The 12,304-nt window shown below is 48.9% G+C and overlaps 1 protein-coding gene across 5 annotated transcripts in view; it reads left to right on the forward strand.

Moving 5' to 3' along the window:
* Window positions 1-12,304, forward strand: part of FRMD5 (FERM domain containing 5) — a 292,774-nt gene that overhangs the window by 254,030 nt on the left and 26,440 nt on the right. For 4 of the 5 annotated variants that reach the window (XM_065412241.1, XM_065412242.1, XM_065412243.1 and 1 more), the window contains 3 exons: window positions 5,784-5,872; window positions 10,960-11,023; window positions 11,924-12,015. In XM_065412241.1, the coding sequence (XP_065268313.1) occupies window positions 5,784-5,872; window positions 10,960-11,023; window positions 11,924-12,015 (245 nt within the window). The remainder of the gene's footprint in view (window positions 1-5,783; window positions 5,873-10,959; window positions 11,024-11,923; window positions 12,016-12,304) is intronic. The other variant, XM_065412246.1, reaches the window with a different exon arrangement.

Genomic DNA, 12,304 nt, shown 5'->3' on the forward strand with positions numbered 1-12,304 from the left:
TGCCAGGTGCGTCAGAGGGAATGAACAGAACAGGGCAATTATCAAGTGATCCATCTCTTGTCATCCAGTCCAAGCATCCGGCAGTCGGAGGTTTAGGGACATCCACATCATGCGGTTACATCCCTAATTATCTGGGTAATTTTGTACTTGGCCACCTCACTGTTCACCCCTTTTTCCAGATCGTTTATGAGCATACTGAACAGCCCTGGTCCCAGATCCTTGGGAGACTCCGTTATTTACCTCTCTCCACTGTGAAAACTGGCCATTTATTCCTACCCTTTGCTACTGATCCATGAGAGAAGCTTCCCTCTTAGCCCATGACTCTTTGCTCAAGAGTCTTTGGTGTGGGACCTTGTCAAAGGCTTTCTGAAAGTCCAAGTACACTATATTGACTGGATCACTCTTGTTCACGTGGTTGTGGACACTCTCAAGGAATTCTAGTAGATTAGTAAGGCATGATTTCCCTTTACAAAAGCCCTGTTGACTCTTCCCCCAACAAATCATGTTCATCTATGAGTCTGATAATACTGTTCTTTACTATATTTTCAATCAGTTTGCCTGGTACTGAAGTTAGGCTTACTAGTGTGTAATTGCCAGGATCGCCTCTTGAGCCCTTTTTAAAAACTGGCATCATATTACCTGCCTCCAGTCATCTGGTACAGAGGCTGGTTTAAGCAATAGGTCACATACCACAGTTAGTAGTTCTGCAATTCCATATGTGTGATGGGTTTGTCTGGTTACTTATGTGCGTGCTTGTCAGTTAGAGTGATGGGATAGGGAACCCTGGCATTGCGGCAGTCCCCAGCTGCTGGATTTGCCACGAACCAGCCCTGTTGTTTGGGGGAGGGCAAAGGTTGCTTTTGGCTACTTCTCTCCTCTGGGTCCTGTGCTGGGCTGGACCCAGGTGTTGAAAATTGGGCTTATAGTGGGGAGCTGACTACATCCTTAGCTGTGGCATGACTCCACGATAAACCAGTGCCTGTTTATCCCCTCTTTGCGGTCTCTGAGTGCAGTCCCTCAGGCCTTATGGCCTCTCCTGGCTCGAGGTGCACTTCTGCAATTCTCCCACTCCTTGACCAGGGCCTAGGTACTACATCCAACCTATACAACTGCCTTACCCTACAGGGCTGATGGGGTTTGGGCACCTGCAGTTCTTCCTCTCAGGGGTCTGTTACCAGTGATACACAGAGTCCCAAAACCATCCCTTAAAACCAAGGTATTGTTTATTTAAAGCAGGAACAAAGCATTAAAGATGACAGGCTTTTAAAATCACAAACAGTCTATTACCTAGAGTTTCCCCATCCCATGATGGCGACCTAGCAGGCCTCGTGTTTCCACACACACACCCCACTCCCTCAGTGGGCACCAGCGACCGAGTCTGGTTCCCTCCTAGCTCTCTTTCTCTCCCTGAGAGAGTGCTCCTTTTAAAACCCACCCAGGTTCTTTGTTCTCCTGTGTTTGCAGGGCCTTGGTAATCTCTGGCTGAGCCAGTCTCGGAGACTGGCCAGAGGTGGAGACAGAGCCATCAAAGCAAATAGTTCTGGCCATTGTTAGGTGGCTATCTGGAGCCATTCATCTCCTTCCTGCGTGTATCCAGACAGACCCCCCAATGTATTCATACAGCAAACCCTGTCCCGATAGCTAGGCCAACACACAGCGCTCAGACATGTACAGGGCAGCTCCTTGTTTATCACAGCATTCGCACGGTGACAGCAGTATTGTAACCCTTCTGCCCATCTAAGTTGGCAGCAACAAGGGCCAGGTTCTGTATCCAGGGGTTCCGTTTCAATAACGCAATGCAAAACCGGCTCGAGCCCCCACCCAGTGACCTGGGACAATTACATACCACCCCCTGGGTGCCTCTAAGAGGCAATACTTCCCCTCTCGCAAGCACGGAGTCTGAGTGTAGCAGAAAATGTTTAATAACATGAGATAAACGACATCAGCATTAAATTGAAAAAAAAAAACCAGGATTCCTAACACAAACCATGAGCAAAAGACCCACTCCAGCAAATTGGGCCGTGTCCTTTCCCTTTGGTTCTTGAATCCAGCAACCCAAAGATCACCCAGAGTCCCCAAAGTCCAACACCCCCAAAGTCTCTTGGGTCCAGCAACCACCCAAAGTCCCAAAAGTCCAACAACCCCCAAAAGTCTCTGTCCCTGGTCAGTTCAGCCCCAGAGTAAAAGGGGGGCACGCCGGCCGTCTCTCCGTGGGGTTCCGCCGCAGCCTTCACCACAAGCCAGTCCCCTTCCTGCCGTCCCACAAACTGCTCTGCTCTACAAGCCGCTCCGCTCCGCTCACCCACCTGCGAGCCACTCCTGCCGTCCCCACAAAGAGCTCCGCTTGCCATTCCTTGGGCCACTTCAACCGTCCCCACAAGACTCCGCGCCGCTCCTCCAGCCATCTCCAAAAACTGCACCGCCAGCCGCTTAGCCATACAGCTTCAGGCTCCTCCACTAGTTAACACAGCACTCAGTGATCTCAGTAACTTTAGCTCTTTTGTGATTTCAGCTCATAGTAGGGGAGCCCCAGTGCTGGTGCACCATTGGCCCAACGTGAATTCAGCTCAGCTGTAACTAGACTCTGAATAGGATCAAAGTTAGCTCTGACATTCAACAGTGGAGAGAGGAGATGGTACAATTGGTGTTTCAGGCCCTCAAAGGGGGCCTATGCCATCAGGTACAAACACCTACCTCCATCCTTTCTCAAGTCACTGGGTTGTGGAACCCATGTCCCTTGTCTAGCGAGTGCTACCTAGGTGATGGTGAGATCCTCTGTCATAAAACAGTTTCATTGTCCTTGATTCACATAATCAGGGTAACAACACTTTATTCCTCCTGCCCCAATAACAGAGAAACTGGGGATCCCACCCCAGCCAAAGTAACCACTTTCAGTTGCTGTTGTCTCATGCCAGGCGAGTGGGTGTGCCTATGCAAACAAGATCAGCCCCTGGAGTTCTTGTCCACACTCGCCATAATTCACCACCAGATGTCAGGGTAGAGCTCATCCTGACTCTGCTTACAGTATTATGAGCAATTTCAATGTGTCAGTAACATCAGGACTGTCTATAATTCACACAGATCATCAGAAATTCCAATCCTTTAAACTCCTCCACAAACCCCCTTCCCCCAGATTCCTGCTCTCAGTATTTCACTCTGCTAACCTGCCATCTCTAATCCCTCCATTTCTATCCCATACTAGCAGCCTAAACAACAAAAGCTAAGATTTTGTCACAGATACTTTTAGTACCAGTCACAGACAGGTCACGGGCAATAATGAAAAATTCACGGAAGCCCATGACCTGTCCCTGACTTTTATTAAAAATATCTGTGATAAAAAGGGGAGCCTGGGCAGCTGCAGGGGGGCTGGGAGCTTCAGGGTCCCCCTCTGCTGGTGGCTCCAAGCTGAGGGGGTCCCCCCTGCCACCTGCAGCGGCCGGGAGCTGTGGGGATCACCCCTGCCGCCTGCGGCGGCCAGGAGGAGCAGGAGCTACGGGGGTCCCCCTGCCGCCCGCGGTGGATGGTAGCTGCGGGGATCCTCCTTGCCGCCCGCGGTGGCCAGGAGCTGTGGGGTGCTCCCATCCCCTGGGGCGGCAGGGGTCCCCCGCAGCTCCCAGCCAGTGCTGGCTGAAGTCACTGAGGTGTTTGGAAGTCCTGGATTCCATGACTTCCGTGATTAAATCGCAGCCTTAATTATCATGAATGATAGACGACGAGGTAGTTCATACTATGATCGTTGCCGGATGAGGAAACATATAGGGAACATTTTGCATGCTGATCATTCGGTCCGTCTGTTGTATGCAGGCAGAAACACCTCAGTGGGTTAGATTCTGCCTTCCATTAAGGCCACGTCGTATGGCTTTGAACCAAGGAATGTGTTCAAAGAACAGCGAAGAAGTAAACTAGAGCCACGTTTTCAGAACATTCCAGAACACCCATTTTAAAACTCTCTGTCTGATTTTTACCAAACTTCCCAGCAAAACGGTACCTTGAGATGATGTGCGGCCTACAAAATCACAGTCAGATCAGGGTCTTGTTAAAGAAGTTAGGGCCAATGTTCCCTTCGACTTTTTACATCCATGTGCGGAATGAATTGTGTCATGTGCACCAATATGGAGGTGATGTGTGAGCGGGGGTGGGGCCGAAGGGTTCGGAGTGTGGGAGGGGGCTCTGGGCTAGAGCAGAGGGTTGGGGTGCGGGGGGGTGAGGGCTTTGGGGTGGGGCTGGGGGTTTGGGGTGCGGGAGGGGGCTCGGGGCTAGGGCAGAGGATTGGGGTGCAGGGGGGTGAGGGCTCTGGGATGGGGCTGGGAATGGGGAGTTTGGGTGTGGGAGGGGGCTCCGGGCTAGGGCAGAGGGTTGAGGTGCGGACGGGTGAGGGCTTTAGGGTGGGGCTGGGGATGGGGGGTTTGGGGTGTGGGAGGGGGCTCGGGGCTAGGGCAGAGGGTTGGGGTGCGGGGGGGTGAGGGCTCTGGGGTGGGGATGGGGCTGGGGGGTTTGGGGTGCAGGAGGGGGCTCGAGGCTAGGGCAGAGGGTTGGGGTGCGGGGGGGTGAGGGCTCTGGGGTGGGGCTGGGGCTGGGGGTTTGGGGTGTGGGAGGGGAGTCCGGGCTAGGGCAGAGGGTTCGGAGTGTGGGAGGGGGCTCCGGGCTAGGGCAGAGGGTTGGGGTGCGGGGGGTGGGGTGAGGGCTCTGGGGTGGGGATGGGGATGGGGGGTTTGGGGTGCAGGAGGGGGCTCCAGGCTAGGGCAGAGGGTTGGGGTGCGGGGGGGTGAGGGCTCTGGGGTGGGGCTGGGGGTGTGGGAGGGGGCTCCGGGCTAGGGCAGAGGGTTGGGAGTGTGGGGGGGTGAGGGCTCTGGGGTGGGGCTGGGAATAGGGGGTTGGGGTGTGGGAGGGGGCTCCAGGCTAGGGCAGAGGGTTGGGGTGGGGGGGAGTGAGGGCTTTAGGGTGGGGCTGGGGATGAACGGTTTGGGGTGCAGGCTGCCCCAGGGCTGCGATGGGGAGGGAGGACTCCCCCCAGCCCTCTCTCGCTGCAGCAGCCTGGGGCAGGGGGAGAGGTGCCTTTCCCTGTCGCGGCAGCTCTGGCGGGGCCGGGGGAGAGGTACCTCTCCCGTCTGCACGGCCTTTAATAGCCTGCTGCGCGGCCGCACAACTTAGAGGGAACTTAGGTTAGGGCGTGGGTTGAAAATCCAATTTATAAAAGAAAGAAACCTTCAGTCTGACCTACACAGCGCCTACTGTTGTCCATCATATTTTAAAAAGCTGACACATGTTTTTTTCCCCAAGTGCCAAGACAATTAATGTTACCTTCACTAGAGCCTAAACATTATGATTAAATTAAACTGCTGACTCGCACTGTCCATGACACTATTTATTGCTTTTAAAAGTGTCTTGATGCTGCTCAGCTGGGCCTGTTGTACGTGCTGCTCAGATCTGCGCAACCAACAATTGAAGGTTTTCAAGTTTACTAATGAAAGCCAATCGGTGACATGTGGGAGCTTTCTTCATTGGTTAGCGCTACACAGTAAATCAATAGTTCCACAGGTCTGGGAGTTGTATTGTATTTTCTGCTCACAAATTCTGCTGGACCAGTCATGTTTTTTGTGCTCCTGCAGATTCCTGTCTATAGGCAGGATGTCACGGTCTAAATAAAGCTGTCAGGACTGTTCTGTTGGCATAATTTAAGAGGGAAGATTCATTACCACCGCCTTATTCAGGACTGAGTGTTGCTATTGATGTGTAAACTTTGCCGCGCTGCAACGTTTTGATGAGATCTTATTGTGTTCCAGGATGTGTCAGGAAATGCGGCATTTTTGGCCTTCACTCCCTTTGGTTTTGTTGTTCTGCAGGGAAACAAGAGAATTCACTTCATCAAATGGTGAGTTCCCCCAATTTCAACCTGTTCTAGTGTTTACTTGTTTAAGATGCTTTTATCAAGCACTGGTAACTCACTATATTATTTCTCGTCGGGCTGGTCTACATTGGGGGGGGATCGATCCAAGATACGCAACTTAAGCTACGCGAATAGCGTAGCTGAGGTCGAAGTATCTTGGATCGAATTACCTGGGGTCCAGACGGTGCGGGATCGATGGCCGCGGCTCCCCCGTCGACTGCGCTACCGCCGCTCGCTCTGGTGGAGTTCCGGAGTCGACGGTGAGCGTGTTCAGGAATCGATATATTGCGTCTTAACGAGACGCGATATATCGATCCCGGATAAATCGATTGCTACCCGCTGATACGGCGGGTGTGAAGACGAACCCTTGATTGCAACAATAAGAAATGTATCCAAAGAACAAGGACAAAGCACAGCATTAGCCGTGTTTCCTCAAATATAGCCGTGGCACATTATAAATAGTAGAAGTGCTACTTGAGCGCTAGGGTTAGATTTTGAAAAGAGCTCCGCATTGACCTAACTTCCCTCCCATTGACAGCAATGGGAAAACTCCTATTGACGAAAATGAAAGCAGAGTTAAGCCAATACCAAGTGCATTTGAAAATCCCATTCACAGTGTCTTCTATGAAGACGTTAAAATTCACTGGGGAGTAAAAAAGCTACTTGTCCAACAAACGGCACTGACAAGTGGGATTGCTCTGGATGTCCGTAAGCCTCTGTTTGCCAGAAGCTGGGAATGGGCGACAGGGGATGGATCACTTGATGATTCCCTGCTCTGTTCATTCCCTCTGGGGCACCTGGCATTGGCCACTGTTGGAAGACAGGACACTGGGCTGGATGGGCCTTTGGTCTGACCCAGTCTGGCCGTTCTGATGTAAGACTAGTGACCGGAATTTAGTTCGGAATTCCCTGTTGGGAAAAAGAAGAGAGAGGCTAGTTTGGGATGGTTGGAGGAGCAAAACAAGAAAATCAGTGCTGTGTGAGGATAGTCCTCTACCCATAATGACTTTACCCCCGGGTTAGCTGTTGCTAGCAATTTCATCTGTTAAAAACTTATTTAGAAATATTTATATTAATCAAGCCAGATTCCGATCTCAATGATACTTATGTCAATTAGCATAACTCCTTTTAAATCTGGAGTCACTGAGAGCTGACTGTCTCCAAGACCCCCTTATGGGAAGGGTTAGTTGGCAGGTGTGGACGGGTCATGAGCCTTAGTTGCATGTTCACTCCAAGCACAGTAACAAGCCACATGTCTTTGAGTGTGTCGATAATTAGGAAGAGAATAAAAAGACCTCTCCTCTTTTCTCACTGATGGAGGTTTGAGGGGTGGTTTGGCCTGTAGTTGTCATTTCTCAGCCATGGAGATCTGGCTGTCTCTTGAGTGAGGGAGGTCACATTTTGGGTCTAGACTGCTTGTCAGAGACCCTTAAGCTTGTCTCACCTCCACCTTCCTGCTTTCTCTCTCAACCCCTTGATGTTTCTTCCCATGACAATGTCTGTCTCATACACCGCTGTATTTTCTGCTTTGATAGCCTGAGAGGCACTGTCCCATTTGTTTAATATGCTCTGGGTCATCTCCAATCACAGGAACTAACGTGCGTGTCTTGACCCTGGCATCGCCTCAATTGGCCTATTCTGCCCATTTGATGTGCAGCTTTGTAACAGCCTGTGGAAGGGGTTTATATCAGGGGACAATTGACAGTCAGTTCCATATACAGGTCCCTACTTTCCACCTCATCCACAGTGTGAGTGAGTCCAGGTTACTGCACCTTCACTATGTGCAATGGGCAAAATTCCCCTCAGGGCAGAGGGCCTGCCCTTCATACCACTGGCAGCAGCCTCCCCTAGGACCTTAGAGGAAATCCTGCATTTCTCTTTGCAGCCTGGGTAGCAGAACTGATGCATGTATGCTGTGCATTTGGCCAACTGAGCAGGTTTCAGAGGGAGCAGAGTCCCCTGCATTGGGCCAGAGGATTTGCTGCTAGGCAAGGGCCTCGGGTGCATTCCCAAACCAAGTGAGACTCTAGCGTTGGGGAAGAGGAGGTCTTCCCGCTTTCCCTGGCCTAGACCCCCTAGTGGCCAGCTGAGCGACTGCTGCTGGGCAGAAGGGTTGTCCTTTGCTGGGCAATTGAACTGGGGCTTAAGAGGCAGATATTGAGTAACTTAAGGATGCAGATAGGCACCTCCTGGGGTTTTCTGGCCGGGGTGAATTTCACACTATATACACGAAAGAAAGAGAAACACATTTGGGATGCTGCCAAACGGAACCTCATCAGGAACAAAGATCATCTCCTCACATCCATAAACCCCAATGCGTGTTAGCCCGATTGCACTAGTATTTTGTGCACGATTCCTGACTCCTCGTGCGATGAACTAACTGCAAGGTGTTCCAGTGGTGACCAGACAGCTCTGCAGTGTGATGGTGAGTTGGCCATGTTCACGCTGCACTTTGCACATGGGAAGCACTTGATATCATCGTTCTTACTGCCCTCTTATTTGGTGTATTTATAAAATCTGAGTATATTTCTTAATACTAATGTCATGCTGTTTTACTGAGGCTCAGTACGGCCTCTTCAGTGATTACAAATTCACATGATTTAAAAGTAACAATCAGTCGAATAGGGAGCCCATTTCACCGTGTTTACTTTATATGGAGTAGGCTAAATTCTGCTGTAAATTCCAGTTGTGCGCGCCACGGACTGAGTCTGGGTAGTGTGCGTTTCCTGGGCACTGTCAGAATCTCCCTTCCCCAGTCTCTGTCTTGTGCAAAGATCATAGTAACCATTTGTCAGCTGCTTCAATCGACTGGTGGCAGAATAGGAGGCTCGGTGGATATATTTAGGAACATGGCATGGGTCTCTGGTTATGGGATTATTCAAAGGTGCCTGGATGGTTAGTAATAATTATGTGATGGGGTTTGACTGTGTTCAGCCTGGTATCTGGGCACATCTCTTTTTCTGGCAGGTTTTGCTTCCCCCTTTCACCCCTTCCCCTCCCCAAAGGAGAATTTGTGTAACTTGCTCTTTTCATCCCCCCACAAGGAGAAATATACAAGTGTTTCCCCTGCCTAGAGTAACTGCATATTTTAGTGTATGGTACAGAGCAGCTCTCCTATATAGGCCATGATACACGGGGCATGTGAGGACAGGACCTGGGAATCTAAGTGAAATGAATTTGCCAATTAACTGTTAGTTGTAAATTCCTTTTAGATCATCTCTCCCGTTAGGGGGAGGAGTTTATCCTGTTCCACTTCGGCCCCGCAGCTGAGACCATGTTTGAAGAACTGACTCAAAGCATTGTTTTAAACGGGTTTGAGCTAATTAGGCCTAGACATGGTTTGGCCACTGTGCATGAATGGGGCCAAACTGGACTAGACAGACGCTAAATGGTTGTGCCCCAACTTTATTTAAATCCGCATTGGCTCCATGTACCCCGGCCAGCCAAGCCATGTCTAGAAGGAATTAGCTTGAACTGGTTTAATATTGTCTGGGTTAAACTGGTTAATCAAATGTGGTTCCCAACCCACTAGAGAGAGCTGGGGCACTTCAGGACACCCGGACCGTGTCTGTTCATTAACAAAAACAGGCTCAGTCTTTTTAGCCTTTCCTTTATGAGAACTTTTCTTAAAATCTGGGATCATCATATTTGGTTAAGATCTTTCTGCAGAGCTGCCCAGTGAGCTTACACTGTGGCTGGTCTCAAAAAGGGGGGCTTCTTGCGAGCTTAACCCTTTAGATACTCTAGAGATCTATAGGGCTTATCCTGCATTTCTGGCACATCGAGCATTTCCATTGATTTCAGTGGGCATTGTGGATGCAGGATTGGGTTCATGCAGTGTGCACATGTGGGTTTTTAAAGATTCCAGCAATTGATGACTCCCACAAATTGCATGCGTATTTTCTGTATTTGCAAAGCCTTATGTTAGCATGTGCAGTCAGACGACTGCGCACACACCTCCTGGTAACGATGTTTGTGATGCATGGTTAGGCATGCAGTTACCTGGGTTGTGCACATACGCGGTTTTGCTGGTGCAAAGGGTACATTTTGCCTGATTGACCTGTTGCATGAGCCATTGGAAGTGTCTCACAAACATAGAATATTCATGCTCTTAAGCATTAATTGATAAGTAGTCCGGAAAATGCCATAAACAGAAATGAAAATGCAATGTAAATGCAAACCCCACCTGCCTCACAGATACACAAAGTGTCTGTTAAACCGAGGAAGTCCTCTTCAATGCTGCCAGTAAGTTAACTCTAGGCGCTCTGAACTCTGCCCTCTCCAGGGCAATGGTATTTTCCTTTGAAAGGGTGACTAAACCCAAACGCAGTGTTCTAGCTAAGATCTAACCCATGCAATGTACAGTTGCTTTGTATTCTATCCCACTGTTGATGCATCCCAGTATCCTGTTTGCCTTTTTTACTGCAGCCACACACTGGGCTGATGGCTTCAAGGATTTTTCTACAATAACCCCTAAACCCCTTTCCTGGTCAGTACGCTGCATGACTGTTCCATGTAATATGTACTCTCTATATTTGGTTTGTTGCCCCAGACTTATCATTTTTTACATTTGTCTACATTAAACTGCATTGTCCATGTATTGGCCCAGTCACCTGAAAGACCCCCCAAACCCTCTGAATCTGGTTGCATTGTTCCTCATTCTTCGCTGTATCTCAAATTTTGGCCTCATCAGCTCAGTGTGGTATCTTACATTTGATATTTTCATCCAGATAATGCACATATATAAGCAAAGTTCTCAGATGACTCCTGGACATTCCCCTGCGAATCACATTCCATCCCGAGACGTTCCCCTTTCCAGCCACTGTCTATGAGCCAGGAGTCCTCTTATCACTATCTTACCCTTCGGACGAACAGAAAAATATGGCTTTGAGACTGTTCCAACTACTGTTCTGAAAATAGTCTATTGATTAACTTGGCGTTTCATACAAACAATTTGGCTTAATTTGTGCATATTACCGGATCCAATTCCACTGTGTGTGGGTTCTGCATTAATGAGAGTGAGATGGGTGATGAGCAACAGGTCTGTTACATACGTGGTTTTGTAATTTTAGGAACGAGGTAGCCAAAATGAAATTCGAAGGAAAGACATTCTGTTTATATGTAAGTCAGAAAGAGGTGAGTGGATTTTCTCATCATTTCAGTGCTCACTAGGTACAGTCTTTACTTCTGCCTCAAATATTAAACATTTGCCATTGTGTCTGGTAGAAAAAATAAACACAGCTCCCGAAGTCTGTTCCTGAACTAAGAAGCTGCATTTAATCATGGAAGCAGAGAAGTGTAGGACTGGAAGGGACCTCGAGAGGTCATCTAGTCCAGTCCCCTGCACTCAAGGCAGGACTAAGTAATAACTGTTTTATTTCTGCTTTGCAGCCGCCTTCTGTAATCACACAGTTAGGGTCTGATCTCTGTTGGCTCCAAGGAAAGCAAGATCCAGCCCTTACTTACAAAATACAAATGAAGGCTATGACATGTATTTAAAAAATATACACAAATCTTTCAATGGCAAACAAAATGGCCTTTCGGACCAATGATGCAAGGGTCAGAACATTCAGGTATCTCTTAGAATGGCATCCAGTTCAATATCTGTGTCATCTGCTCAGGACAGGGCTTCACACTGCATTTCGGGGTGTTATTTCTCAGGTCCACGTTATCCCTGCCCATCCCAGTCAGACCTGGTTATCTAAATGAGTGTGCACATTTCGATTTTGAAATGGGTTAAGTACAGTACAGCACATGAGAGATAGTTAGCTAATCCCTGCGAATTTTTAAAATATATATTTTTGGATACACAGGAATATGGATGAACCAAGCATCAGGTAATTGCGTCTTTACCAGTGGAAATCAGACATAGTTCCAGTCGGGTCAGTCAGTCAGATACATTCTTCCATGTTTTGTGGTGATTCCTGAAGGTTTGCTGTGTAATAAATGAGCTGTTTTAGTTTCAGCTGCCCTGCAGATTGTAAACATGCCGCCTGCTAACCACACTCAGTTGTTTCCATGTGGAATTTTTTGTAGGAAAAGAAAATTGCTCTTACTTATTTTGCTCCAACACCAGAAGCGTGCAAGCATCTCTGGAAATGTGGGATAGAAAACCAAGCTTTTTACAAGTAAGTACAAAGATTATTAGGAGTTTTTTAAAATGTTTCATACTGTACATTTTCTGTGGGCAGGTACAATCCCACATAGCAACGGACCTTGAATGAACATGCGATTATAGCATCAAGGCAGCACAGAATCCGACTCAAATCCAAACCAGCTCCTTCCATGCCTCTACCCAGGTCACTCACCTCTCTCTGCTCAGGCCTGGAGGAAAGGAGCCCTGCTCTGCTGGATCTTAGCAGATCTCAGGGGGGGTTTCCATAGCTGTGACTTTTTTTTTTATGTGGCTGGGTGGTT

This window comes from Emys orbicularis, chromosome 10, assembly GCF_028017835.1.
Source record: "Emys orbicularis isolate rEmyOrb1 chromosome 10, rEmyOrb1.hap1, whole genome shotgun sequence".
NCBI classification, from domain to species: domain Eukaryota; kingdom Metazoa; phylum Chordata; order Testudines; family Emydidae; genus Emys; species Emys orbicularis.